The sequence below is a fragment of the Eleutherodactylus coqui genome, chromosome 9 (genome assembly GCF_035609145.1).
Source record: "Eleutherodactylus coqui strain aEleCoq1 chromosome 9, aEleCoq1.hap1, whole genome shotgun sequence".
Taxonomy (NCBI): domain Eukaryota; kingdom Metazoa; phylum Chordata; class Amphibia; order Anura; family Eleutherodactylidae; genus Eleutherodactylus; species Eleutherodactylus coqui.
The window spans coordinates 112,008,817-112,036,656 of NC_089845.1; the positions used below are offsets into that span (position 1 = coordinate 112,008,817).

The 27,840-nt window shown below is 45.2% G+C and overlaps 1 protein-coding gene across 1 annotated transcript; it reads left to right on the forward strand.

The window, feature by feature from the left end:
• The first annotated feature begins 396 nt into the window (after positions 1-396).
• Positions 397-27,781, forward strand: LYPLA1 (lysophospholipase 1). Its single transcript, XM_066578337.1, has 9 exons — positions 397-571; positions 4,637-4,668; positions 5,204-5,269; positions 5,925-5,972; positions 11,308-11,378; positions 17,561-17,634; positions 18,770-18,871; positions 21,253-21,429; positions 23,859-27,781. The coding sequence occupies exons 1-9, from the start codon at positions 503-505 to the stop codon at positions 23,907-23,909; spliced, it is 690 nt and encodes a 229-aa protein (XP_066434434.1). The 5' UTR covers positions 397-502; the 3' UTR covers positions 23,910-27,781.
• Positions 27,782-27,840: the final 59 nt, after the last annotated feature.

A 27,840-nucleotide genomic window follows, 5' to 3' on the forward strand; every position in this document is an offset into this window, starting at 1 on the left:
TCAGCCCACGTGCCGGCAGCCATTGGAATGAATGGGAAGATTTCCGTCCGGTTTTTTTGGGTGTGCGTGCCCTGCCCAGCGGTGGGAAGCCTCCACGGGTCAGTACTCGCACAGCTCCCCCCAGTGGGCGGCCCCGTCACTGCCGGCCCCGGCCGCCTCACCACACGCTGCTCCCGCGTGTCTGCTGACGTCACTCACAATTCCGTCTCTTCGCTTCCCAAAACCGAAAGGTCGAATGTGGCCCGCGTTGTGCCCGCCTACAAAGACTCTTTGTCCAATCACAGGAGGCGGTGTGGTGACGTGTTGCCCTCTGCCCACCCACTCGCTATAGTTCGGGCCTAGGCTCGCCCGATGATTGGTTGGTAGCGAGAAGGCGGGCTGTCCCGCAGGTTCTGCCGCTAGGACACGCCCCTCGGCTTAGCTCCGGGTTACTGAAGGATAAGGGCGGCGCAGTCGTGTACAGATACCGCAGCGGGAAGACGGCTCTGTGCATCCTCGGTGTATGTGCGGCAATAACATGTCCGCACCTCTGCCTGCCATAGTGCCCGCCGCCCGCAAGGCCACGGCCGCGGTGAGTCAGTGTGCATGAGCTCCCCGCCCCCCACCCATCAGTGTGTAGTAGTCACCACCCTGCCGGATGTACCGGCGGCTGTGTGCACCGTCCGACCAGCCCGGGGCTTCAGCAGGGCATTATGGGGCTGTAATCCGTTGGTAATACTCCTGGCCCGGGCAGTCCCTGCCAGCCGGTGGGCTGCCCATCTAAGACCCCTGGTTCGGGCAGTCCCTGCCAGCCTGTGGGCTGCCCATCTAAGACCCCTGGGCCGGGTAGTCCCTGCCAACGGGTTGGCTCACTCTCCTGGCCTGGGCAGTCCCTGCCAGCCTGAGGGCTGCCCATCTAAGATCCCTGGTTCGGGCAGTCCCTGCCAGCCTGTGGGCTGCCCATCTAAGACCCCTGGTTCGGGCAGTCCCTGCCAGCCTGTGGGCTGCCCATCTAAGACCCCTGGTTCGGGCAGTCCCTGCCAGCCGGTGGGCTGCCCATCTAAGACCCCGGGCATGTGCACTAACTTGTCTGGATGTGTTAGAAGTGTGGGAGAAAATGCATGCAAATGGGGAGTGTATGGTGCAAAAATGGGATCATATAGTGCAAACACGGGGCAAGTAAATATCATAGACATGGGGCGGGTGTATAGTACTAGCCCTGTGCAGCTGCTGTCTTGGGTGGGTTTGGACCCCGGCACTAACCACTGAGCACAATGTTGGGCTGTCCAGAACCCCCCTGACACACTGTACCCACTAGATGCCAGTCTTCCACTGCCCTGAGATCCTTGGCTGGGAGACTCCTCCTCCTCCTCCCAGCTGGGGGTTATAGTTGTGTAGACGGCTGATGGGACCGCCCAGTTATTGCCCACCATTAGTGATGAGCTGCTGCAGAGTTGTTGTGTAGACGGCTGATGGGACCGCCCAGTGATTGCCCACCATTAGTAGTGAGCTGCTGCAGAGTTTTTGTGTAGACGGCTGATGGGACCGTCCAGTGATTGCCCACCATTAGTAGTGAGCTGCTGCAGAGTTGTTGTGTAGACGGCTGATGGGACCGCCCAGTGATTGCCCACCATTAGTAGTGAGCTGCTGCAGAGTTGTTGTGTAGACGGCTGATGGGATTGCCCACCATTAGTAGTGAGATGCTGCAGAGTTGTTGTGTAGCTGGGACAGACATGTCGTCTCCTCCTCGGGAGTACACTAGTGAATGGAGAGTGCTGAGCGGCGCTGACCACATACTGATATCTGGGAGGGGGTCACTGATGTCGCTCAGGGGAAGGATCTGACTACGGAACCAAATGCTAACTGCAACTGTAGGACATCCAAGAGCGGCATAAACGGTGCAGGTACCGGCTCAGTGAAGATGCAACTTTCATTCCACAACACAAGTGGTACGTTTCGCCCTACACAGAGGGGCTTTATCAGGATGGCTTAAGGTCAATACGGAGCAGTGGTGTTGTGGAATAAGGTGGCATCTTCATTGATGCTGGAATCGGCACCGTTTATGCTGCCCTTGGACTTTCTAGAGTTGCACCTCCTCCTCCTCCTCCCCGGGAGTGTCCTTGTATGCTGTGTGACGCACCGACACTCCGGCATGGAGCAGGACCGTCTGCTGATCACCGCTGTATGGAGACTTCTGCATTGTCATCTTTCTACCAGCTCAGACTTGTCACTCGTTGTTAGAAAGGCGTTTTCTGAGATCAGCAATAAAACAGCCGGGGCGGAAAAGGCAGAAATGAGTAAAAGAAGCGTTCCTTCCTATTACAGGTTTGTCGGGTTATTGGACAGCCCGCTACAGTACTGCCCTGTATTAATATACTAGACCGCACTATAGTTTCCCCTCCGCCAGGATCCAGCGCTGCGGCCCGCAGCGTATGTGTGACGGATGACGGTGACCACTGCAGCCCATGAGAAGGACGTTCCTGAACTCCTGGTATCATGGCGCATAGGATTCGCCAATGCCAGGAGAACGGGCTCTCATTGGCTGCAGGGTCACCTGAATTCCAGTGATGTCATCGGTCACAACCAAGTGACAGTTGGAGGTGTCGTCTCTCATAGCAGCATTACCTTTTGGGGACAGCACAGCGCACTAGCGAGTACCCGCGGCTCTGTAACATCGGACCATAGGGGCTGCGTGTGATTTAGGTCTACTATAACCAGTATTGGTGAAGCCCACCGTTGAGGTTCTGCAGCAGTTTTTAGTTGTGTATTTTTATATACTTCATCATACTTGCATGATATCCGCACTATGGCCGGACTCACACGGGTGGGTCGGTATCCACATGTGGCTGTCCGCAATGAAAGACCTGCCATCATTCGCGTAAAATAATTGCTTACGTGAGCGTTTTTCCGTGCAGATGTATGCTATGCACGAAGCATCGTCCGTGCGGAAGAAACGCTGTAGCCAGCTTTTGTATTGCAGTTGCGTTTGGGCGATGGAACACTCACATCCGTTGACTTCTATATGGACCGTCCACGCGGAATCCCCGCAAAAAATAGAACGTGCTGCGACTTTTCTTCCACCTGCAGGAACCGCTGTTCCTTCCTGCATGCCTGAGCGCGGCCTAATATTGATTGTTTTTCTTCTCGTATTGCTTGAATGTAAACTAAGCACTCATTCGCATAGGCGCATTTTAGCCGTGTAAATATGCTGCGTATTTAAGTGGACGAAACGCGCTTGCGCCCACGAATTTCGCTCACTGCTGTGTTTTTTGGTGTGTGCAAAATGCTGCATATTTGTGTGCGTAAAAAAAGTGTTCAAAATTGCGCAGTTTTTTTTTTTTTTGCGTAAATACACATCAAATATTAGGCCCCCGGCGTATTTACGCACGCCGTTGATTCCAGTTGGCTTCTACATATCATGCGCCGCTGAGACGTACGTATTTTTTCACGCATTTCAAAATCCACACATTAAGATCAATGGGCTCTGTTCATTGCATATCATGCGCCCAAATATAAAATCCGCTCGTGCGAACACGCCCTAAATGTACGTATTTATGTAAACGGTTACGTTGTAGACAGCCGGGGTTGTGCGAGTCCGTGAAGGAGCATCTGTTCTACTTCGTACAAAGCTATCAATAATTGAGTTGTAACCCAAGTCATGTGCCCTGCATTCTGCCATCCGTTCTCGTGTGCCACGCCACATTACAGCTAATGCAGTGCCACATGGCTGCAGTATGACTGAATGCGGTGTATTATACTCTCTTCCTCCTTGCGGTGGGGTATAGAGGGGGGTCTTCTTAGGAAGCCTTCTGTTACTTCTGTCCAGCATGGCTTTGAGAATAGCGCTGCAGATCTTACATTACGGGCTCCACAGCGCCCCATTCCTGTCTTAGACTCCAACAGGTATTCTCCTGGTCGTTGGTTGCCGTGGACAAGCATGCATCCGTCACCTGCTGTCCCTTTTGCCAAATGACATGTAACCCTATAGATTGGACAATGGACATTCAATCCCATTCAGTCACGTGACCCAAAACGCAAGATCCGATCGTCCTGTGAAAGTGAATGGCGGCGCTCTGTAGCCGCTGCGCTCCTGTTTACTGCTCTGAGCTGTGACAAATGGAGTCATTTTTAGCTTTAAAGCGGCTCGTGTCACTGACTCACACGGCTTCTAACGGAATGCTTTCCCTTAGGGGTAAATGTGACTAAAGCTTGTTTGTTGTAACTATCTCCGGTTCCTATTAAAGCGACCCATCGGACCTGGACAAATAAAGAGGGCTGCACCGCCACTCGTCTAAGACCCTACACCTGCTTTGATTGGCCAGTGCTGTCCACATGATCATCACTGTCCAGTCAGAGCAGCTTGTAGTATCTTAGACCACATGTTGCCCTGACTGGGCCGGTATTGATCATGTGGACAGAACTGGCCAATCAGAGCAGCACGTAGTGTCTTAGACTACCAATGCATGCTCATACACAGTGTACATCAGGTGGTTGGAGAAGTGTTGCAGCCATCTCTGGTAGTCCAGGCCTGGAGGGTCACTTTAATGGGCTGTTTATGACGGTTAGAGTCAATCTACAGTTCTATAAAATACTCTAAAATTGTGATGATATATATATTTTTATACTTGTATTCACACCATATTCCTCTTTGTTGCAGGTCATATTCCTGCACGGGTTGGGAGATACTGGGTATGTATTTAATGTCTCAGTTATGTACAAAGCATCCCTTCTCCATGGGTATAATCAATGGATTCCGTCTAGAATCGATACTTTAAATTCCGCCATACAACAACTTCCACCCAAATTAGGAGAGGCTCTCGGGTCTTCTCCCAAACAGCTCAGCATAACGAGGATTATTTTTGTAATTGGCACCTGCAATTAGCTTTTACATTAAAATAGCCGTTTTGGCTTCGAAGACTAGCGCAACTGCTGCTACATTTGGGCAATGGCAGATGGGCGTCTGAAGCAGTTGGCATACAGACGTGTAGGGACTGGCACTTATACCGGGTGATCTTGCACACAGCGAACAATATATGACTTGAGAAGACTTATTTTTCCAATAACTTGAGAACCTAGGGTGCTGCTGCTTTATATATTACCAATGATGCCCAGCGTGTAACAAGCCTGGGAACTCGGGGCGCCCCCTTATGGGCTTCATATCACTAAGCATTTACTCTTCAATGGATTATATATGCATATTAACGTTGTGTCTTCTACCCTCCAGGCATGGCTGGGCTGAAGCTATGGCAAGCATCAGAAGTCCCCATGTGAAGTATATCTGTCCACATGCGTAAGTGGCATCCCTGCTTGTGACGGAATGTTAAACATAAACTATTTAACAAGTTCAGATGGGCGTATTTTTACTCCGTTTTTGGTCAATGTTTTGCATACCGGAGCTAATGTAAATCTATGTGACTGCTCACATGGCCATATTTTTAACGGCTGTGTAGCATGTGCTACTTTTGGCCATTTTTGCATTTATTGGTATTAATTTCTATTGGGCAAGTATGGATCTTTATTTGCACAGTAGAAAATAAAATCAATGACGGCAAATACGGAGGCAGAGACAGATCAAACAATGGTAACATGTACGGTTTCAATGGCGTCTGGACGGGTTACAATACGCTTGTATGAAACCATGACTTTATGGTGTTTTCTAATCTAGATGAGTGACTTCTTAATAAACCGTCAGTGTACCCTTGTGTAGTCACGCCTGACACTTATATTGCCGTTTAATTAGACACCTTTTATTGTCTGGCGCAGAATGTCTGAGAGCTCTCATAGCGTCTCCTATCCAGTTTATCTGCCATTATGACAACTGCATGCATGCGGTTTGCGGACTTCTGCCAGCTGTCCCCTAAAGCAATATAGGGTTAATGTCCATTTAGCATGGATGACACACATAGAAGTGCAATCTGTGTTTAACTACAAATCTCTACTTTCAGGCCCATCATGCCTGTCTCTCTGAATATGAACATGTCGATGCCATCGTGGTAAGTAATTACAGGTTGAGCCTGCAAAATATCTTAAAGGGAACCTGTCACCTCCTATAAGCGCCATTAGCTAAGTTATAGTGCTTGTAGCATAGGTCCCGCAGAGTCCGAGGGTGTCGTTTTTTTAATACTTGCTAGGCTCCCCATTCCCGCGCGGTCACCCAGGAAGTCGTCGCCACATCTATCCGTATGACTTAGTTCTGTCACTTCCATAAATAACAGCGGAGTGCGCGCACATAGACTGAATGAAAAGAGTCAAAACTGATAGACCAAGCGCTGATTCCCCGCGGTTACAGCGCAGGAACAGGGAGCCTGGTAAGTATAAAAAACATTACATCAGTGGACTCTGCGGGACTCGTGCTACAAGCACCACAACTTAGTTTATGGTGCTCATTGGGGGTGACAGGTTCCCTTTAATTTAGTATTCTTCCTTTCTCTCGGGGTTTATAGTTGTAGAACATATATGTTTACATATGAAGAATGACACGCAGCAGTTTTAGTTATCAATTTGTATTGCTGTAATTAATGCTTTCCAGCAAGCTCCAGTGTGAAGGGAAATCCAATACCCCACTCTTGTTCTGCAAATCAGTCAGCAGAATGCAGGCTGGCTTTGATGACAGTCAGTAGTCTGCTCTTGGATCAACAGATTTAGGTTGGCCATATACACTAAAAAAAAGAGCATTTGTCATACTACTATCTTGCCTGACACCCCCATGCACATTCATGCTCGGTTGACTATGCTTGTGTTTTTAATGTAGCGAAGGATAAGCCTCTAGCAGCTGCGACTTATCTCTTCAGAACAAAAGAATCAGACCGTTGAAATTCAACTGCTTGATCCTTTTCTCCCTTGCCATCTGCCATCATGTCAAGAAGCCTCCATGCACATTAGATGCTTGGCCACCAAAATGCTGTTGGAGAGAGTGAAGAGGCCTCCATGTACATTAGATGTTTGACCTCAAAATCCCATCAGAGAGCGTGAAGAGGCCTCCATGTACATTAGGTGTTTGGCCTCAAAATCCCATCAGAGAGCGTGAAGAGGCCTCCATGTACATTAGATGATTGGCCACCAAAATGCCGTCGGAGAGAGTGAAGAGGCCTCCATGTACATTAGATGATTGGCCACCAAAATGCCGTCGGAGAGAGTGAAGAGGCCTCCATGTACATTAGATGATTGGCCACCAAAATCCCATCAGAGAGCGTGAAGAGGCCTCCATGTACATTAGATGATTGGCCACCAAAATGCCGTCGGAGAGAGTGAAGAGGCCTCCATGCACATTAGATAATTGGCCACCAAAATGCTGTCGGAGAGGGTCAAGAGGCCTCCATGTACATTAGATGTTTGGCCGCCAAAATGCCGTCAGAGAGGGTCAAGAGGCCTCCATGTACATTAGATGATTGGCCACCAAAATCCCATCAGAGAACGTGAAGAGGCTTCCATGTACATTAGATGATTGGCGACCAAAATGCCGTCGGAGAGAGTGAAGAGGCTTCCATGCACATTAGATGATTGGCCACCAAAATGCCGTCGGAGAGGGTCAAGAGGCCTCCATGCACATTAGATAATTGGCCACCAAAATGATGGATTTGGCTGATCTACATCTAATGTGTATGGACACCCTTTGTCATCTTGGGTGAGCCTACGAACCTTGAGACTAAGCCCTAGCAATTCTGCTTACTATTGAAAATCCATACTTCTGTCTTAAAAGCCTATATATTAACGTATTTTTTTTCTCGGAGGTTCTAGATGGGTATGTGTAAGCATAGATAATTAAAGGAATGTCCTACTGGATTACTCCTCTTACGCCTCAGCGATGAACCGACATTGCTGGAGAAGCTGCAAGTGGCCATTTATTAAATTAAATTAAATTAAATTTTTTTTTTTGCCCTTAGTGCATGAATGAAATGAGCAGCTCTAAGTGAATGTTGTGCCAAGTCCATCTGAGTGGGCGCCGTTCTGTGCAGCGGCTCTGCTCTGATACAGAGGGGCATTCTGCGTCTAACCTGCTCCGTTTGTGATCTATAGGAAGGGCTGTTGATGGGAGATGACTGTTATATGGATGCAGTTTACAGCATGATGAGTGCAGCTTTGTTTTGCAGCTCTCCTATCCAAATGTAGGCCAAGCATTAGTGATCCTTTCTTTTGGCTAGCTTAGCAGGTGTTGCCATATGCCACTGTATTAGATTGGCTGCTACTCTGGAGTGTCTCATAGAAAATGCATCTGCCTGACACAAAACAAATGCTGTATGTGCTTAAGGCCTCTTATCATAGCTTTTGTGCCGTGTAATACCCATGGAAATAAATGCGGGACACATGTCAGGATATTATCTCTAAGGAACCGCCGGCTCCCACCTGTTTGACTTGGCCGGCATTCAGTTTCAACCTTTTCTGTTAATATGTACTATATTTCTATTTTTGTAGATTTTTTTTTTTTATATATAGGAGAACAGTAGCCGGTTTGGTTAGAAGGGTAAACAAGGCTCTGGAGAGATGGGCAGTGGTGTCACGCTCGTCAAACCGGTTCTTACCTTGAGGTTTGGGAAGTGGTTTGCATAAAAGGGACAATACCCTTGTGAATGCTGATGAGATCAGTTCTTCTCTCCGTCCATCAACCTGCGCACGCTGTTTTAATAGAAGCACTATAAAATAATACATTTAGCACGCTACCTCGTGTATTGGTGTCCACAGAGACCTTGGACCTCAAGTTCTTGGACCTCCAAGACAGAATGTCTTCTGACTTGATTCCGGTAGGGTAGGTGAATATAACCCAATATTCTAAGCATCTTCACACAGTCATCGAGGGGATTAATATACAACTGTGCCCCCCCCCCCCCCCCCTTCCCATCGTTGTTTGCATCTTCTGTCATGACAACTGTCACGTATCGCAATATGACTCATTTGGGGTACTTTACAGGGGACATGAGCGCCCGAAAACCAGCCCAAGACTTATTGCTCCTGCGCTTTCACAAGGAGCGATAGTTATTGAGTGAATGGAGATTTCTTCCGCCCGCGCGGGTCCATTCACAGGTTTTCATGAACTCGCTAATTAATCGCTTCATTTCAGCTCACTACTAAGCAATTTCTCGCTCAGTACCCTGTTGGTTTCCATGATTACACTAGACAATTATTGACGGAAATTGCTTATTTGAGCGATTTTTACGGACTATAGTTGTCCTGTGGGAAGCCATCTTTAGGGATTTTCCCTCTTGAATTGTTTATACAGACTTTAGAATATCATGGTTCCTTTTTTTCTAGGTACAGCACCACCCCTGTCCGTGGGTTGCGTCTGGTATTGCAGCTCCGTTCCATTGAAGTGAATGTGGCTAAGCAGTAATTCCAGACCTCTTCTGTGTAAAGATGTTTCTCTAACCCTGATCAACCCCTTTTAGTCCCTCAAGGACCAGGCTGTTTTGTACCTTAAGGACCAGACCCTTTTTAGGGATTTTACCCAGGTGGTGGTTTAACTGCCCAATTTCATTTTCCTTCAGCTGCCAAAATGTTTGCCTTTTTTTTCTGTGACAGATAAAGCTATTTTTCTTTAAATATCTTTTTTCTTTTTCTTTTTTTTTATTTAGGGGTAAAAAGCTTTAAAAAAAAAAAATATATATATATAATTTTTTTTTTTTGTAAATTTAGGTTAAAATAAAGTATGGTAATTAGAGTTCAGTAAACATGCTCATTCAAGTATTAGTATACTCGATGGTGCTCGTTACTCGAGCGAGTACCACGCCGTGTTCAAACATTTTGACCCCTCCCCGCATTACCACTTCCTGCTGTGACATGCCAGCGTGCGCACGTCCACAGCAGTATGTGGCTGGCTGAGAGAGAGAGAGAGGCGACTGTTTTGGTTGGTGTCAGCTTTGGGTTATTTTTTGTATATATTTTTATTTTATTCTGTAATTTAGTTTTGCTTATTTATGTAATTATTTTTTTTACTATCCGAGTCCCCCATGACGTCATATAAAGCCTCCTGTCCACGGGCGATTCTGCATTGCATTATCTGCGGCGATAACGCGGGTAACGCAATGAATGCTTTCCATAGGATAACTATGGAAAGCGCAGCCGGATAATAAATAAACTGCGGCATGTTCTAAATGCAGGACTCGCACAGCGGAACCGGAAGGTGAGTATGGGGTCTTTGGGGGGACGCTGTGACAGACTCCGCTGCGGTATTCTGTTGGCGGAGTCCATCACGGCCGTGAGCATGAGGCCTAAGACTTCTCGGGGACATTTACATGTTTTCCTTGTAACTGGGCCTTCTATAGATGCCCCAAGTACAGTGGAAAACTGTGTAATTAAAAAAAAAAAACACATCCCCCTGTAGTGACAATAGTCACTGGCACAACTGATCAGGGTCTGCAGGGACCCTGTAGCTCTGCTGCAACAGGGGCTCGCTCAGTGGAAGAAACACTTCCACTTTCACTTGTTAGTACACAGCGCTCATTTTTTTTTTTTTCCCAAAACCGCATTGAAATTTTTGATGCAATTTTCGAGCCAAAAACAGAAGTGCATCCAGTATAACTCCTTCTTTCATATTTGCCATTTCTTTTGAACCCGCTTTGGCTGAAAAATTGCATTAAAAACCTTGCCACAAAAACGGCAACTTTAAAAAAAACAACAACAAGAAAACATCCTAAAAGGAAATGTTCCCTCCGTTATCTCTTTATTGTAGTGATTGTCATAGCAGTTTTGTCTATGATGATCTTCACTGGTGGACTTTGCTGTATAATAAATTGAATGTGAGCATTGTAAATGGATTAGATGGAACGGAAATGTCTGTCCCAGAAAGATTAAGTGTCGGGAGGATGAGCTACAGCTGGAATGGCCAGTCCTGTGCGGGTAAATGACCATCACATGGCTTTTAGCAAAGAGAAAGGGGTGTTAAGAAGTCGACAACCTGCGACCCTTCCATAACCTGTTTGTCCTGCCTTGATGTCCTATATGCTTCATTGTATCAGATTGTAGCCCCCTACTTCTACGTATGCTATGTCTTAATATTACAGGTTGTTGTAATCTCCCTGCTGCAACTCTTCCGAGGGACATTAAATACATCTGCTTCCTTCTAATTAATTTTTAAATGACGATGTAATTAAAAATTCAGTGTCCACAGGGCAAAGCCGGCTTAACGTTGTCTGGAAACAACACGACATAAAATTAATGGTTCCTTAAGGCTTTAAGGGTAGCGGAGCTCTGGAGGATAATATTAATGTTGCATTCACTTGAGATGTTTGCAATTGTAATAGGAAATACAGTGGTGGGTAAAGTGTGTCTTGTATCTAAGTACATTGACTTCCTGGGGCATGTTAATGACCTGTGTTTAATATGTTGTTGTTTTAGGTTTGATATAATTGGATTGTCTCCTGATGCACAAGAAGATGATGCTGGCATCAAGCAGGCTGCGGAGAATAGTAAGCTGCTTGACTTTTTATTGTACTTTCAGACCCATGTCCTTACAGAACTCATTACAAGCGGGTACCACATGTAGCCTCCATAGATTTGGAAGTAGATCATCTACGAATGTACAATACTCGCACTGAGGAAGCGTTACGTGAAACCTTTTCTTGGCTTTGCATCTTGTACTCTTTGCGTTTTGCTCCAAGTTCAACTTGGGGCTCATTCACACGAGTGTGAACGGACGCTTTTTCCGCTCAGAAGCCCTGAGCCTCATTCGTGCGAAAATTGTGCATTCACACGATCAGGAGCAGCGTTGCTTAAAAATAACGCTGCTGCTCCAGGAGGGGAGAGAGAAAGAAAGAGATGAAGGAAAGCCCCAGGGAAACCCCCCTCTCCGCAGGGCTTACTTTCATCTCAGCAGGGCTGCAGGGGTATTCCCCTGCAGGGAGACAGAGGTTCCACTGCCGGGAAGAAGGAGGAATCCCCCCAGCATCAAGGAGACCGGGGTTCCCCTGCAGGGGAGAGTAAGGAAATCCCCTGCAAGAAGACCCCAGCATCACACTGCTAGGGAGTTCCTTATTCTTCCCTGCAGGGGAACCTCTATCTTCTCACAATGGGAGAATCCCTCAGAATGTTCCCTGTAGCCCTGCCCTCTGTCTATCTCTCTCTCTCATTCCCCTGTAGCGGGAAGAGAGAGGGTCTCTAGCCCCACCCTCTCTTTCCCACTCCCAAGGAAGCCATCTAGCCCTGTCCCCTCTCTCTCCCCGCTACGGGGATTCCCTCGTTTTCCCCTGCAGGAAATTCCTTCTCTCCCTGTTGCGGGGGAGTTCCTTGTTCTCTACTGCTTATTGAAGTTCGGGGACAGCCAAACAACAAGTTTAAAATGTCCCTCTGTAAACTCCTGTTAGTTCCTGTTAGCTGGGAAGAGGGTAAACCCCGGGGCGATGAAGGGAACCCCAGGGAGTCCCCTCATCCCTCCGGGGACTAACAGTAGCTTACGAGCTCTTAGAATTACTCTGGGTGGGTAAAAAAAAATGTGTTGAAGTTTGCTCATAACCTGCTATCTATGGATATGGGATAGCAAGCTCACTATTAACACAACCATAAAGGAACCTACAGTATCGGCTGTATTTATAATTTGCCTTTCTATGGTTGGTTCATCACTGTATAATGGAGATTTTATTCAATGAGGGAACCATTATGGGTTCTATATTGTAGAGTCCATACTTGCCTACATATAGTTGGTTTCTCAGTCTGTTGTTTAAAGGGATTGTACCAAGTTATAAAGTTATCCTCTGACCACTCTGATCAGTGTGGGGGTCTGACTGCTGGTGCACCCACCAATCCTGAGAACGGGGGTCTGGTCGTTTCCTGAGTGAATGGAGTGCTGGTCGTGCCACCACTACATTCTCTTCATTCTCACGAATTCAAGTGCTTGTGTTTCGGCAATCTTTGGCGCTGTCATTGAAGTGAATAAGCAGCGGGACACCTGCATAACCTTTGCTACATTCACTTTAGGAACCAACCAGACTCCTGTTTTTGGGATAGCTGACGGTTGGACTCCCACTGATAAAGGGGATGGCCCCTTTAATAACAGCATTCAGCTATGACATTCCATGGCACTCTAATAATACAGTTATTATTCGTTAGCAGTGACTGTTACCCTTAAAGGGGTTGTCCCGCGCTGAAACGGGTTTTTTTTTTAAATTCAATAGGCCCCCCGTTCGGCGCGAGACAAACCCAATGCATGTGTTAAAAAAAAACAAACGTTTAGTACTTGCCCGAATCCCCGCGCTGCGGCGACTTCTTCCTTACCTTACTAAGATGGCCGCCTGGATCTTCACCCACGATGCACCGCGGGTCTTCTCCCATGGTGCACCGTGGGCTCTGTGCGGTCCATTGCCGATTCCAGCCTCCTGATTGGCTGGAATCGGCACACGTGACGGGGGCGGAGCTACGAGGACCAGCTCTCCGGCACGAGCGGCCCCATTCACCAGGGAGAAGACCGGACTGCGCAAGCGCGTCTAATCGGGCGATTAGACGCTGAAATTAGACGGCACCATGGAGACGGGGACGCCAGCAACGGAACAGGTAAGTGAATAACTTCTGTATGGCTCATAATTAATGCACAATGTACATTACAAAGTGCATTAATATGGCCATACAGAAGTGTATAACCCCACTTGCTTTCGCGGGACAACCCCTTTAAGCATTTAGAATATTGACATTCTACTTGAACACATATTTAATATATTTAAACTACAGAACTGTTTTCAGTGGATTGATGTATCTACCTGAATGTTTCTGTCAATTGGTACACTGTGCGAGGGGGGGCATTAAGACAAGTCCACTTGGAGGAAGGCGTACAGGTGTAAAGCTGGTGTTCAATAATAGGCAGGGTCACTCTTGGTTCCGCTCTTGGCTTGGATGAAGATGAGCTGCTTAAGGATGAGTTGTATGTCTTTATTCTGGCTGCGGGTGTCTGTCACATGTTGTAGTCTGAGATGTTCCGCCTGAAGGTTTATTGGCTGGGAAGGCCTTGATCATTGATAATGGTGAGTCTTGTAGTGCTGCGGCTCTTTTTGAATGGTTGTGGTATTTTGGTGGCCCATTGGGGCAGTCCTTTGTTTCAGGTGAATAGGTTTTCATTGAGAATACTCTCTCACTGAATGGTAAACCTGTACAGTTTGCAGTGATGTTTCATATAGAAGATCCAGCATTTGAGTGGAAGCAGTCCCTAAGTAACTCTGGGTAGGTAGTGGAGCTGTGTAGGGAAAATCCAATGGGGTTAGTTATTAAAATTAGATTTTACTCCTCGCTTTCCCCTGCCCCTCTCTATTGACTTAACATAGCAGCCGTTCAGTGCTCAACGGCTGCTATTTACACGGAATGGTCAGCGTTCAGCTCATTGTCCATGCAGCATAAACGATGGAGGATGAGCTGTATGCTGATCAATCATTGTTAAATAGCAATGGAGAGGGGCGGGGGAGAGTGGGAAGAGAAATCTCCTCCTGCCGCCCCATCGTGAGCCAGTGATACTAGCTCCCGTGCAGCAGCACAAGAGCGGGTATGTGCGGGGACGAGTGTTGGGCATTGTTTGCCAGACATTCGTCCTGTCTAAATGGGCCTTTAGCTATATGCAGATAACAGTGGGTGGTCTGTTATCTGCATACAGATCCATTGTTCTCCCGCAGGACAGCAGCTGAAAACAATGTTATCAGTGCTCCTGCGGAAAATCAGTGTGAAACTTTTGAAATTTCATAGTGACATGTGAAAAGTATTGATCAGTAGGATCCAGGTGCAGAGACCCCATAGATTGAAATGTAGGGGCTGCTTGTCCACACACTGTGCCTCTATGGCTGTTACTTGTCAGCTCTTCTCTTCAGCTGACGACAGAAATTCACTCGGCCTGGCATTCCCAGCACTGGGCATGGTATAATTTCCCCCAGCATACGATGCACCTAAGGCCTCATGTCCACAACCATATCGGTAATATGCGTTTTACCGATGTTTGTAAATACTGGATCTGCCAGCAGAGACCTATATGGCTACGAGTGTACTTCGCATGCCCCCGTATCACACGCACGCAGTCATGCGCAGTGTGACTTTTTGTTTTTAAAGTTCTTCTTTCTGTTTCATAGCGGGGTCGCATATGAAAGCGCGACCCATACAGAATGTATTGCGAATGGATAGTGTTGCATATGCTGCCTATACAAATGTATAGAGACCACACTGCGTGGGATGCAGAGAATTAGGTCGGGAGGGGTATCCTTACTCCTTAAGGAGAGCACGTAGAAATTGAGTGCTCCTCTTAGAAATATATACAAATGAGAAGGATGGAACAATACCTTTGCAGCGCCACCTATTCGATGGCAGCATTCCTGCAAATCAATGTCTGACCCTTTTATACAGGTCTTTAGAGCCGTGATTGATAATTGAAGACTTAGCCAAAACCCATATACAGACAGCTGTTTCAGGGTCTTTGCCCCTTATCAGTGTGCAGTAGGATCCAATTCCCAATCATTGTTCTAAAGATCTGTGTATAGCCGGATGCACACGGATGGGTCAGATTCCGCATGCGGGATCCCGCAGCGGAATACGACTCTGTGCCCAGACGGTGACCCTGCTTACCTATTCTGAATCTTCTTAATCTGTACTGCGGATGGTCAGGCCGGCACACATGTGTAGTATGGATTTTGTCGTGTTGTCGCAATGATGATTGCGGAAGGGCCCCGGGTCAGACGGCTTCCATTGACTTCAATGGATGCCGTCTACACAGAATCTTCCTAAAATTAGAGCATGCTGTGGTCCTTCCTCCTCCGTCAGCGCAACATCACATTTGAATTCTGCTTGTGTGCAGGAAAATCGCTTTTCCATAGCATGCTATGGGTGGTATTTGCTGCGAAATCCGGAAGCGGGTGCCAACTCCGGATACCACAGTGCAGATCCGGCCGTGTGCAGCTGACCATTGATTTAGAGGAATGCTGCCATCCGATAGAACCATATCTATCTTCCTTATTTGCAGGAAACTAGAGCATGCTGAAATCTATTTCTTATGCGTATCTACATGTGCATGAATCAATAAAAGTCCACTGTCATTGACTCCAATCACCGCATATCACATGGCCGTGCATCGCACACATAATACGTGGTGAAAAAACGCCCATAGACATGAGCCCTAATACACGAAGAGGAACACACCACCTCCGTGCGCCTACACAGACAGATACTCCTACTTGGCATAGACTTCTGCCATAATTTATGCCAGCTTCTGCTGTAATTTTACATACATCTGCCCGTTCAGGGCAGCCTGGCCCACTTTCTTTTTTTTTTTTCAAAAGTGTCGAAGCTGGCACACAAAGCCTAAAAGTTGCACATTTTTATGCATATCCCCACTTGTGCAAAAATGTACGACTTTTTTAAAATTTTTCTGGAGAAAAAAGGATTTGTACACGACCTCCATAGAATTCTATGCGTCCATCTTCAGCTGCTGAGAACAGTCAACAAGTAACGATTACAACTGAAGGGGCAGAGCGCTCGGATGTGTGCCGCACCCCCTTCATTTTAGTGATCTGTGGGGGGTCTCAGCGCCTGGACACCACTGTTCAGTTTACAGTGGTCTCAAAGGCATAACCTTGTCTGATCCATCCACACTTCTAACGCCTCATGTACACTAGAAAAATACAATCCGCGCAGAATCTGCCGCGGATTTCCACGGCGGATTCCGCACGGATTTGCTTTAAATGGTATTTTTTTTTGTATGCAGGTATCCGCACACATTGCTATCAATGTGATAGCAATTTTGCCAATCCGCGCGGAATCCGCGGCAGAATGGAGCATGCCGCATTTTCTCCTGCGCGTGAAAAGCGCAATTCTTTTAAAATGCCATCCGCGGGTGCAAAAATCAATTTAATGGACCCGCGGATGGCAATGATTCCCTATGGGCAAAATCCGCTGCAGGCCTAAGGCCTCATGTCCCCTAGCTAAATGGAATTGCGGATTCCGCAGCGGATTGTATTTTTCTAGTGGACATGAGGCCTTAGGCCATAATGATTATCTCGCTGTCACTTTGGTTATACAGGGAGACAAGACTCCTGTTGTCGTGACCAGCACTACCCCTTAAGTCTTGAGGGGTACTGGTTCCTCTTCTACCACCTACTTGTGATTTTTAATTTGATTATCTCTACATAAATATGTTCTATCCAGAGGACTAAAGACCAAAACTGTTCTATTTCATTTATCAGTCCTTTCTTTTAACTTTTTTTTCCCCAGACTTTTATTGCTGCAATGTCTTAGTCTTCCTTCTAAGTGAAGAATTGTATTCTGTATCTAATTCTTCATAATGAACATTTTGCAGATGCGAGCAGTGAGGATTGTGATCCTACATGTTATCACATTCTGCCGCCTGCGCTTTAGACTATCGCTGTGCGGTATGTCAATCCATTCTCCCAGCAGTTATTCTTCTGCCTACAGATTACTCAGACCTCTTACTGCACGCTGGGCTCACATGTAGAGTAATGCTCACAATGCGGAGCAGATATTGCTAGTAGTGCGCCATCACATTGGCTTCATGTACAAATGGATTAGTGTTGTGCAGAATAAATGCAAGTCCTCCTGTATTTGGCGTTGAATCATCCTCTATATTAATCTCTGTACGTTCTCCCTTTATGATCGCCAATTATTTATTTCTCAACAGTTAAAGCACTAATAGACCAAGAAGTAAAAAATGGGATCCCCTCACACCGAATCATCCTGGGAGGGTTCTCTCAGGTAAGTGTGCAGTAGTTGGACATGATGCTGAAAAGTTTACTACAATTGCGGTAAAGTCCATCTGTAATGTTGGCGCCTCTTCAAATACTGACGATTGTATGGACTAATGCAGGGCTTTTATTAAGGTTTCCTGTACAAGAAGCAGTTATGGCGATAATCTTGTAGGGGAATTAGTCTGGGAATTATGTTCCCTTTAGGCCTCTTTCACACGGGTGACAGCAATATCGCTGTGAGAAAGTCGCAGTGATATCGCAGCTGTGTTCTGTGCGCTATCGCTGTGTTTTCTCGCGGCGACTTTGTAGCGCTCTTTTGCCTGGATTTTCGGGCTGGCTTGAAATATAAGCCCTACCCCAAAAATAAGCCCTAGCTGCATTGAAAACAAACAAAAACCAATACATCACCTAACAGGCGCTGTCCACTCCTCCACTCCGTTGCACTTCTCTTCTCATAGTTGTGCAAGGGCTCATTTTTTGTAGTTTCTGTTGGTGTGATTTTGGGGGGAAAAAACTCCTTTTTTTATTGCATTTTTTTCTTGGAGACAGGGTGACCAAAATGGCACATTCCTGGTGTTCGTTTTTTTTTTTTTGTTTTTTTTAAAATTTTTACAATCTTACTTTAACTTTTTTTTTCTTTAGCTCACATAGGGGACAACAAGTAGCGATGCTTTAATTGCTCCTGTAGGGGCCCCTGGAACATTGGCCGGGGGATTTAAATGCCGCTGTCAGAATTGATAGCAGCATTTAAAGAGTTAACAGCTCCGATTAGCTGCACGGCTTATCGGAGCTGTTGCCGCCGGGTGTTGGCTGTAAGAAGCAGCCGCCACCTGCATTGTGTGTCGATCTCCCTTCATACATCCCCCTGACGGTGCAGGACATAACTGTACGTCCTATAGTTAAGGGGTTAATCCTTGTGTGGTACCATGGGGTCTATTTGACCCCCACCCTCATTCACTGCAGCCCTGCACTTTGAAACTAGTACAACACAAGTGTTAATTACATCTTAGACTTCAGATGTGACTTCAGGTATGCAGGGTGCTGCTCTTATGATTGTTATGTAAGGTCTATAAAGAAGGTTTTCCTAGTAAGGGGGAATGTCCCATGATGTCTATAATAACCCGTGCCTGCGCTCTTCACAGGGAGGAGCCTTGTCGCTCTACACTGCTCTAACATCCAACCAGAAGCTAGCCGGGGTTGTCGCGCTAAGTTGTTGGCTCCCGCTAAGAACCTCCTTTCCTCAGGTAATACAACAGTGGCCATAGTGTGTGTTTGTGTGTTTGTGTTTGTGTTTGTGTTTTCCCTTGCGGGGGGAGAATTGCAGCATGTTCTATTCTTTACGGAAAATCGTCCGGACGGCTTCTATTGCAGTCCATGGAGGCCGTTCGTCCCCATATATTTTTGCACAGCAGAGGTACAGCGAGAATCCGAGTTATGCACTGCGCATGCGCATCGGGCGATACGCTTGCAGCAGATCCGGGCGGGGGGGGGAGGTGCCGGGTCTGATTCTGCTGCAATATTTCTTAGGTGGGATCCGACCCGGCCGTGGCCATGAGCCCTAAGTGTTTTTAGATCTTTGATATTGATGTTTGTGGTATACTGGAATACAATTACAAGCATTTCAAAAGTTTTTTTGTTTCTTTTTCTTTTATTGACAAATATTTACAGTGTTGGCCCTTTTTTTTTTTTTAAGCCTTCTGCAATCTGTCCTGCTATGCTGGATATTTGCTTCTGGGCTAACTCCTGACTGATGGCAACCCATTCTTGCCTAATCAGTACTTGGAGTAATCTGCCAATTTTTTGAGACTTAACCACAGGTTCTTAATGAGATTTAGATCTGGGAGATTCGGGGCCTTGGCCCCAAAATATAAATGTTTTGTCCACCGAGCCACTTAGTTATCACCTTTGCCTTGTGACCTGATGCCCCATGATGCTGGAAGGAGCGTTGTTCATCAACCGCTTTCTCCTGGATGGTTGGGAGAAGTTGCTCTCAGAGGAGGTTTAGATGTCGTTCTTCAACACAAAACATAGATTTTTAGTGTGTTTCATATTTCCCTATAGACTGTAAAAAAACATCTGGCCACAAAAAATGTCATAAAAAGCAGAAGTGGCATTTTTCATAACACGTTATATGAGACCACCCTTGGGGTTGCTGCACATCAGGCAGATTTATCTATCCTAAATCCACCAGCAGATTTTGCCACAAATCTGCAACTAATGAACTGCAAAGTTTGCCTGTATTAAGGCCCATTTACACGAAAAGATATTCTTTCAAATGACTGAAAGAGTTAGCGATCTGTTTGCATAGTGTTAATGCCCATTAACACTTTATCATCTTCATTTGCACATAAAATGGGCCTCCAGGAGCTGTTTGCAGAGCCCAATGTGTGACTAATCACATACCCAGCTGAGAACACAGCTGCATTGTTCTCTTTGCAGCTGCCGGCAAGGTTATAATGTAATTTGCCGACTCTCGTAGAGATAACGGCCTGTGGGCTACTGAGAGATACTATAAGTTCACCATAAAATTGTTGTTCAACCGAAAACTGCACGATGCCTGTGTTTACGTGTAACGATTATCGCTCATTTGAACGAATTTTAAGTGATAATCGTTACGTGTAAATGGGCCTTTACTTGTGGGTTCAACCCTATTTCAAAGAGTGAAATCCACAATCTAAATCCACAAGACAAATTGACATGCTGTGGAGTTAGACAGCTGCACTACAGGTCAATATTCATGCAGCATTTGGATGAGAGCTGTTCTTTTGCTGCTACTGTATTCTGTGGCGGATTTTCCAAGCAGGAAATCTGCAGCAAAAACGCTCCGTGTGCGAAAACTTTTTAAAACCAATCTGCCAAGTCAAAACGACATCTTGACTTGCCGCCGTCCATGAACTGCGACAGCTGTCGTTTTTCAAACAAATAAAGCAGTGAGTTTCCTCGCTGTTATTAAAGAAACCCATACACATTAGACTCAAGTTGATGAAAATGGGCGACTTCAACCATAACAATCACTGTATTACTGTGATTGGGTCATCAAGCGCCGGCTGTGATTGGCTCAGGTCTGAGCCAATCACAGCATTCTCTTACTGGAAGCGGGGTATTCAACCCACGTAAACAGGAAGAGAATGCTTGGTCACTGCTGAGGACAACATGGAAGAATGCTGGTGCGCATGGAGAGCAGAGAGAGGGACAAGGACAGCGCCTGCGAGGTGAGTATTTACTTTTTTAATTTAGTGTAGCTAGGGCTTATTTTTTGGGGGTGGGGGGAGCGTTTATGTTTTAGAAAGGTAAATCCCCGCTGCATAACAAGATGCTGGTGGTTTAGTGGCCCCCAAACTAGTGATTGGTTCCCTATTAATAATTTGGGATCTCTAATGCAACTTTTTTAATAAGGGGAAGTTCAAATCAATAGCAATTGTGGGTATCTAACATCTGTGCCAAAGAGATTTAGGTGTTCTCTACAATGTTGCTGCCATTTGGTCCCAGAATTTATTGTCCTGAGCTCATAGACTCCCCAAATGTGGATTTTCCTATACCTTACGTTGCAGAGTATCACACTAACTGGGTTTCCCATTTTTGTGCAGTAACTAATGCTAGTTCTCATGTGTTTATCACTTGCCAGGCCGCTGCTAGTTGTACCAACAAAGAAGTTCCTGTTCTTCAGTGCCACGGGGAAAGTGATCCACTAGTTCCACTTATGTTTGGTTCCATGACTTCAGAGAAACTGAAAACTATAGTAAACCCAGCAAATATCCACTTCAAGACCTACCCAGGCTTGGCACACAGCTCTTGTAACCAGGTGAGGAACGCTTTATTGAGGACTTGGTTAGATGATATGAATGAAGCGCCTTGCTTTTAGCCCCTGAATGACCGCCAATACGCCTTTCCCAGCGATTACGAAGCGGTCTTTTTTCACTTCATTCATCATTTTATAGCTAATGACAGCCAGGCACCTGCTCTAATGGCTGGATTGGGGAAACCACTGACACCAGTCTGTAAAACCCCTTAAATGCCACAGTTAACTCTGACTGCGACATCTAAGTGGTTTACAGATAGAGGCGTCTCTCTCTGTACCCCATTGGCACATTTATGTGATTCTCAGTGGCACCATTTTTAGATAATTTGTCCTAAAAAAACACAAGCCCTCATATGGAGATGTCGATGACAAAATGAAGTTGTGGCTGTTGGAATCCAACAATGAAAAATAACCTGAAAAAGGGATTTGTCGTTAGGGCATAAAATAGACCAGTCATTAAGGGTTAAAAACTCTCCGCCATGAAGAAAATCTCTCCTGCTGAAATATTTTTAGACCTTTGTGCCCACAAACTTGTGACATTAAAAGAAAAAGTTAACCAACCCCCCCCCCCCCCCCCCCCCCCACCCGGTTGTGTTATGTTTTTCATTCTGTGCTAAAATGCACTTGCTATTGATTTCAATGGGAAATCCATATTGTAGTTCATGCAGCACAGATCTTTCCGCCACAGATTAAAGTAGATGCTGCAGAAAGAAGTAAACTTCCGTCACATGGATTGTGTGCTGAATTTTTAGATAAAAATCAATGGAAGGCAGAAAATCCGCATCAGATCCGAGTATTCATTTTCAAAAATGGCATCAAAAATTCCCCAGTAAAAGTGTTCACACATGGCTGAAAATAGAGGTATGGCAAATTCACATACATTTAAAGACTCTCGTATAAATAGTGCAATTACAAAGAAAAACTAAAGTTTTTACAGGAGTTTCCCTTTAACCCTTTAAGGACCAAGCACCGTAAAATTTACGGCACTTGGTTGTGGGCTTTAATCCCAGCCAATAGTAAAAATATGGTGCGGGATTAAAGCCCTTGTTCTGCAATCAAGCAGAAGCAGGTCAGGTTGTCGGCTGTTAGTCACAGCTGAGAACCCGAAGGAGAAGGGAGAAGCGATTTTTAACCACTTCTGCCTTCTCCTTTATCCATTACACTGCGCTTAATGAGTGCTATGTACTAAGAAATGTAAGTGTTTCTTTCACTAAGTGAGCTGGCGGTCACGTGACCGCCGGGATTCCCTGTTACAGCAGAGCTGCAGGGTTGTGGCAGACCCTGATCAGTTCTGCCAGTGACTATTGTCACTACAGGGGGGATGTTTTTCCCTGTAACTGGTACTCCCATGGATGCCCCAGCAGCAGTGGGAAAATGTCAAATTAAAAAAAAACAAACATGTGAATGACCCCCAGAAGTCTTATATGTCGTCATAAAGGACATAGCTAGTAAAAAAAATTTTTTACATAAATAAGTGTAACAAAATTACAGAATAAAATAAAAATATGTACATAAAGAAACAAAATAACCCAAAGCCGTTGCCAACCATAACCGTCGCCGTATGCCCCCTATAATCCCAAACCATACATATTCTATATCAAAACGTCCGAAACAAAATGAGGACCCCGTTCCTGTACTTTATTTTAGTGTAAATATATAGAATTTTTTTTAAAAAGTATTGTTTAAAGATATATATTTTTTTAGCTTTTTACCCCCAATCAAACTAAAGGGGAAAACAAAGTCAGTGAAAAAGATACTAAAAAAAATTGCCCTATGTGTCACAGGGAAAAAAAACACAGCAAAAATAATTTTGGTAGCTGAAGGGAAAAAAATAGGGCAGTAAAATCCCTAAAAAGTTTCTTGTCCTTTTAGGTACAAAACAGCCTGGTCCTTAAGGGGTTAACAAATAATTGCATATACTGCAGATTTCATCAACAAAGTCTACCAAAGAATCACTTGACCTAACACATTCCATGTAATTCTGTGACTAAGGGTCCTTTTACACGGAACACGTTTTTGGTCAAGCGATGCCAACAGCGCCTCCTAGTGATGCCCGCTGCTGTGCTGTTACCCCTGTATGAAATCTGTAGGTGTGAATATATAGATGTAGCGAGCACCAGCAGTACAAACAGCGCACTCCTCTATTTACATAGCGTGGCTTTCTAACAGACCTACTATTACGCCAGCCTCTCACAACCGAGTTTGAATCGTGGATTACACGATCACAGTTCGTGCGGGCGATCCACAATAAAATGTGGGCATTGAAAGGCATGTATTTCAGAATTTTACACAAGTGTTGGAATATTCTTTGGCTTCATCTGCAATGTGTTCCATATCTTAGAAACTGACTGATTTTGTAAACCCCTTTGCGAATCCCCCCCCCCCCCTGTAACGGTGTGCTAATACATCCTGTATTTGTGCTTTCCCATCAGGAAATGACAGACGTCAAGCAGTTTATTGAAAAGCAGCTACCTCCCTGTTAACGGAGAATGATGCCTTCTGGGATGACACACCAGCAGCAGTCGCTATGCTCCTTTTAATGTCAAACGTAAAAACAAAAACAAAAAAAAAGGTTTTCAGAAGCTGCACAGTAGTAATGGGGCCGGGGTAATCAACCAGATCATTAAGGGGCGGTCGATTTGGTTTGAAGTAAACAAAAACAAATAACAGGATACTTAAGCCCATAGAACATGCAGTCAATATCACATGTCGTAGACTGATTGCTATATTATTTATAGCGCTGTAAGGGCTATATACGTAGTATAACCAATGTCATGTTCACGTCAGAGAATCGCCATCAACTATGACCGGCCTTCTCTACCTGTATGCCACTAATCGTTGTCCCCATTTCATCCTGTTGATTAACAGTACAGAACTTTTTTTTTTTTACCCCTAGTTGTAACTTTATTGAATAAAATCCTATGTATCTGTTAACGACTTACAGCACAGACCACATTTCATCTGTCTATTGTTGTTCACTGGCTTTTTATAGTTTGTGTAAGACCAAGAAACCCTGAGCCGCCTGTCCTGGTATGGCTGAGGTAGGCGGTACTGTACTGTAGATGGCGTGCGTTCTAGTTCTGTGCATTTTCAGAGAGTTAGCTGCAGAGTTTTTCATATTCCCAAATGATTAAAAGGGTATTCCCATCTTATAAACTGATGCGATATCACTAGGAAGAACTTTCACTTTATGGCTGATAGCGGTCCAACTTCTGGCACCCCCACTGATTCTGAAAATGAAAAGGGCTTGACTCTGATTTAGTGCTGCCTCACCTCTGTAAAGGTTTCCTGCCATGCGGAGCACCAACTATACAGCTCCACCATCACTTGAATGGAGTGCCCTGCACAGCAGATGGCGAGATGCCGCAGTGAAGGGGATGCAGCACTATGGCCCTTTCATTCTTGGCATTGATCGGGGTCCAAGAGATTGGACCTCCACTAACTATAGAGGGATAGTTCATCCTAGCGATATTCCACTATTTTATAAGATGAATGCCCCTTTAAGATATTGAAGGACCACTATTGCTACATGTTGTACACACCATTACAGTCGTCTGCATAGGCTTTACAGATAGAAAATCCATTTGTTTTAAATGCCCCATTAGGTGTCCGTAAATGATTGTGAGCCTACCATTCAGGATGCTCTTCTAGAACCAGAGTGGTGCAGAGCAACTACATCGAGCACCTTGCTCTGGAAAACCCAACATGCCCATACATTACAAGGACACCGCATTCATTTTAATATTAACTGTGTAATGCTTCATTTGCCCTGTGGTGGTGCTGCTGCAGGGGAATGGAACACTTGCTACCAGGTCTACCCATAAATCACTGTTGATCAATGGGAGTCCCGGCAGCTTGAGACTCTGTGATCAGTTCATTGTTGGGGACTCTGATGGTCCAAGGCAAGAGACAGCTTTAGGATATGTTAGCAGGTACAAGATTTTGGTGCAGATCCACATCGTAATTCACAGCGCTGCGGTTTTTGGTGCGGATCTGCATCAAAATCCACACTGTTCTGGATTTTGATGTGGATTCGCAGCAGATCTCATGCTTTCAATTGAGGGAGGTGAAGTCTGCTGTGGATCGGAGTCAAAATCCACACAAGTGGTGTGGATTTACTGCTGCAGAAAATTTACACCAATTCTGCTCCATGTGAACCTATCCTTGAAGGGAACCTGTCACCTACTTTTAGCGCTATAAGCTAAGCCTTTGGGCTCGAAAGTCGGTGACCTGTGAAATCTGGGAATATGTTATACTTACTTACATCTCCCATCCTTCCCCCGGTGTGAACCCTGAAGGCCACAGTTCAATGTATTGAGTGGCACGTTAAATAATCCTCCGTTTCTAATTTTATAATGGGCAAACTACTTAGCAGTACTTCTGAATGCATCGAGCGGCACCTTTCAGCGCTCACACCGGGTGAGCGATGGAGAAGGTGGATATAAAACTTACATTCCCGGATCCTGCGGGGCACCTACTTTCAGCCTGTCATCAATAGTTGATTGGTGGGGGTCCACCACTTAAGACCCCAACTGACTAGCTGTTCTGGCAGAACAGGCAGAGTTGAAGGAGCCAGAACAATTGTATGAAGCTGAACAAATTCAGTAACGGTACCTTTACATGCGCTGACTATCGGCCGGAGAATCACGTAAAAGAGTGAATTCAGATTATAATCTTGCAATGTAAATATGGCCACCAACAAAGTGACCAGCGAGAAGTCCTCTAATTTCACCTTACCAAAAACAGTCGCTGGTTGATTAAAAATCGTTTGGTGTTAAGTCACAGTCGACCATATTTGAACGACTTGTGAACGAATTTGCATGGAGATCCCTTCTATGAACAATATAACTAATGAACAATCATCGCTCCGTGTAAAAAGGAACGAACAAGTGCCATTCATACACTTCAACAACTTTTTGGAGGGACTATCCGAACGATACTTGCTCTGTGTAAAGATATGTTTAGTGAACAGAAGAAGTACTTTGTAGGGTAAAGACTCTTGTATGCATAGTGCCGTTATGTTGGTCAATCTGAAAAACCCCTCATTATACAACTTAACCCTTTCCAATCCACTGTCTGACCGCTGAAGACATTATGATTTAAGGCTGTACAGCTTCGATGTTGGAAGATGTCCATTGGGGTTCTCTTACTGTATATTGCCAGCCTCTCTGCTGTCGGAGCCTATCCAATGTGTCACCTCATGCAGTACTGGCTCTAGCCAGCACATAGCGCCGTTGTGTAACAGCAGAAAGAGTAAGCCCCCTAGGAAAACCAGGATACAAATTGGATTGGAAAGGGTTAAAGGGCAACTTGGCCTTGTTTTTAGGGATTTGAATGCAGATATTAATCCAGAAGTCATGGCATTTTGATCACCTTTTACTGTATTAAGTCAGTAATCTTCATGGCTGCGAAGAAACCTCATGTGGCCAACGGGATAACCTTATGCAAAAATCTGAGATGTGAGGTTGATTGACAAATGGGGATATTAATAAAAAGTAATGTGAGTGGAGGACTTGCCCCCATAGCCAGCAATTAAGTTAGCGGTATTGCATTTCAAAGGGCCTTTGGGTAATGAGAGCTGTAATCTGATTGGTTTCCATCTGCAGATCCTCCACTTTTCGATAGTGCTTCTTTTCCAAATATCCTTCATAATCGGGACTCAAGAAATGGCCAACATTAGTGGCTGTGTAGCCGGGTCTGTGTGTTACACTTTTCACCATGTGGGTCAGTATTGTTACAGAGGGTTAGAGGAGCGGCGTGCCAGATCAACTTGATTAGAAATAAATTTAGATTACTATATGTATGTTTTGCTTTTTTCTTTTGATTGCCCCACTACCCTCGACTGTAGACCACAAAACCGTTATGCATATTTATTGAGCTGGAGCAGATGGTATGAAACAGGTTCTAGGCTAAATCTTGTAGACTGACTGCAATTGCGTATTTAATTTGCTGTTTATTAGATGTCATCCATGTTTCGAGCCTAGCCGTTTTCTTAAGCCATATGTTTTTATCTATGATACATATTCCAAGTAGATTCTCCAGATTTCTTTCCTACTTTGTATTTTTTTTCCTGTAAGTGTGAAAGGATACAGTGTCTCTATTCTATCAGAATGCAGTTATTTATGGTAGGAAATCATTTCTTTACATGAGCAGTTTTCTTTGTGTTGGAAGTCTGGGTAATGCAAAATGGTAAATACAATTGATGCAAAAGTGAGAAAGCAAATGTAGAGTGGATGCGGTTATTATCATTGTGTTAAGAATGTTTTAAATTGCAATTCTTCTTTTCTAAAACCAATGTGAACTGGCTGTCTCTAAGGCTTTTTTATGATCAACTTAATTGTGAAAATAAATAACTCTTAAAATACATTGTCGTCTTTTCTCACTTCATATGATTCATGTGTTGTTGAATAGGTA

What these genes read in the sequence shown, in the direction of transcription:
- LYPLA1 (XM_066578337.1), top strand. Translation starts at nt 503, where the DNA reads ATGTGCGGCAATAACATGTCCGCACCTCTGCCTGCCATAGTGCCCGCC. An exon ending in CCCGCAAGGCCACGGCCGCG is followed by an intron (nt 572 to 4,636) that starts GTGAGTCAGTGT and finishes TCTTTGTTGCAG; the next exon opens with GTCATATTCCTGCACGGGTT. An exon ending in AACATGTCGATGCCATCGTG is followed by an intron (nt 5,973 to 11,307) that starts GTAAGTAATTAC and finishes TTGTTGTTTTAG; the next exon opens with GTTTGATATAATTGGATTGT.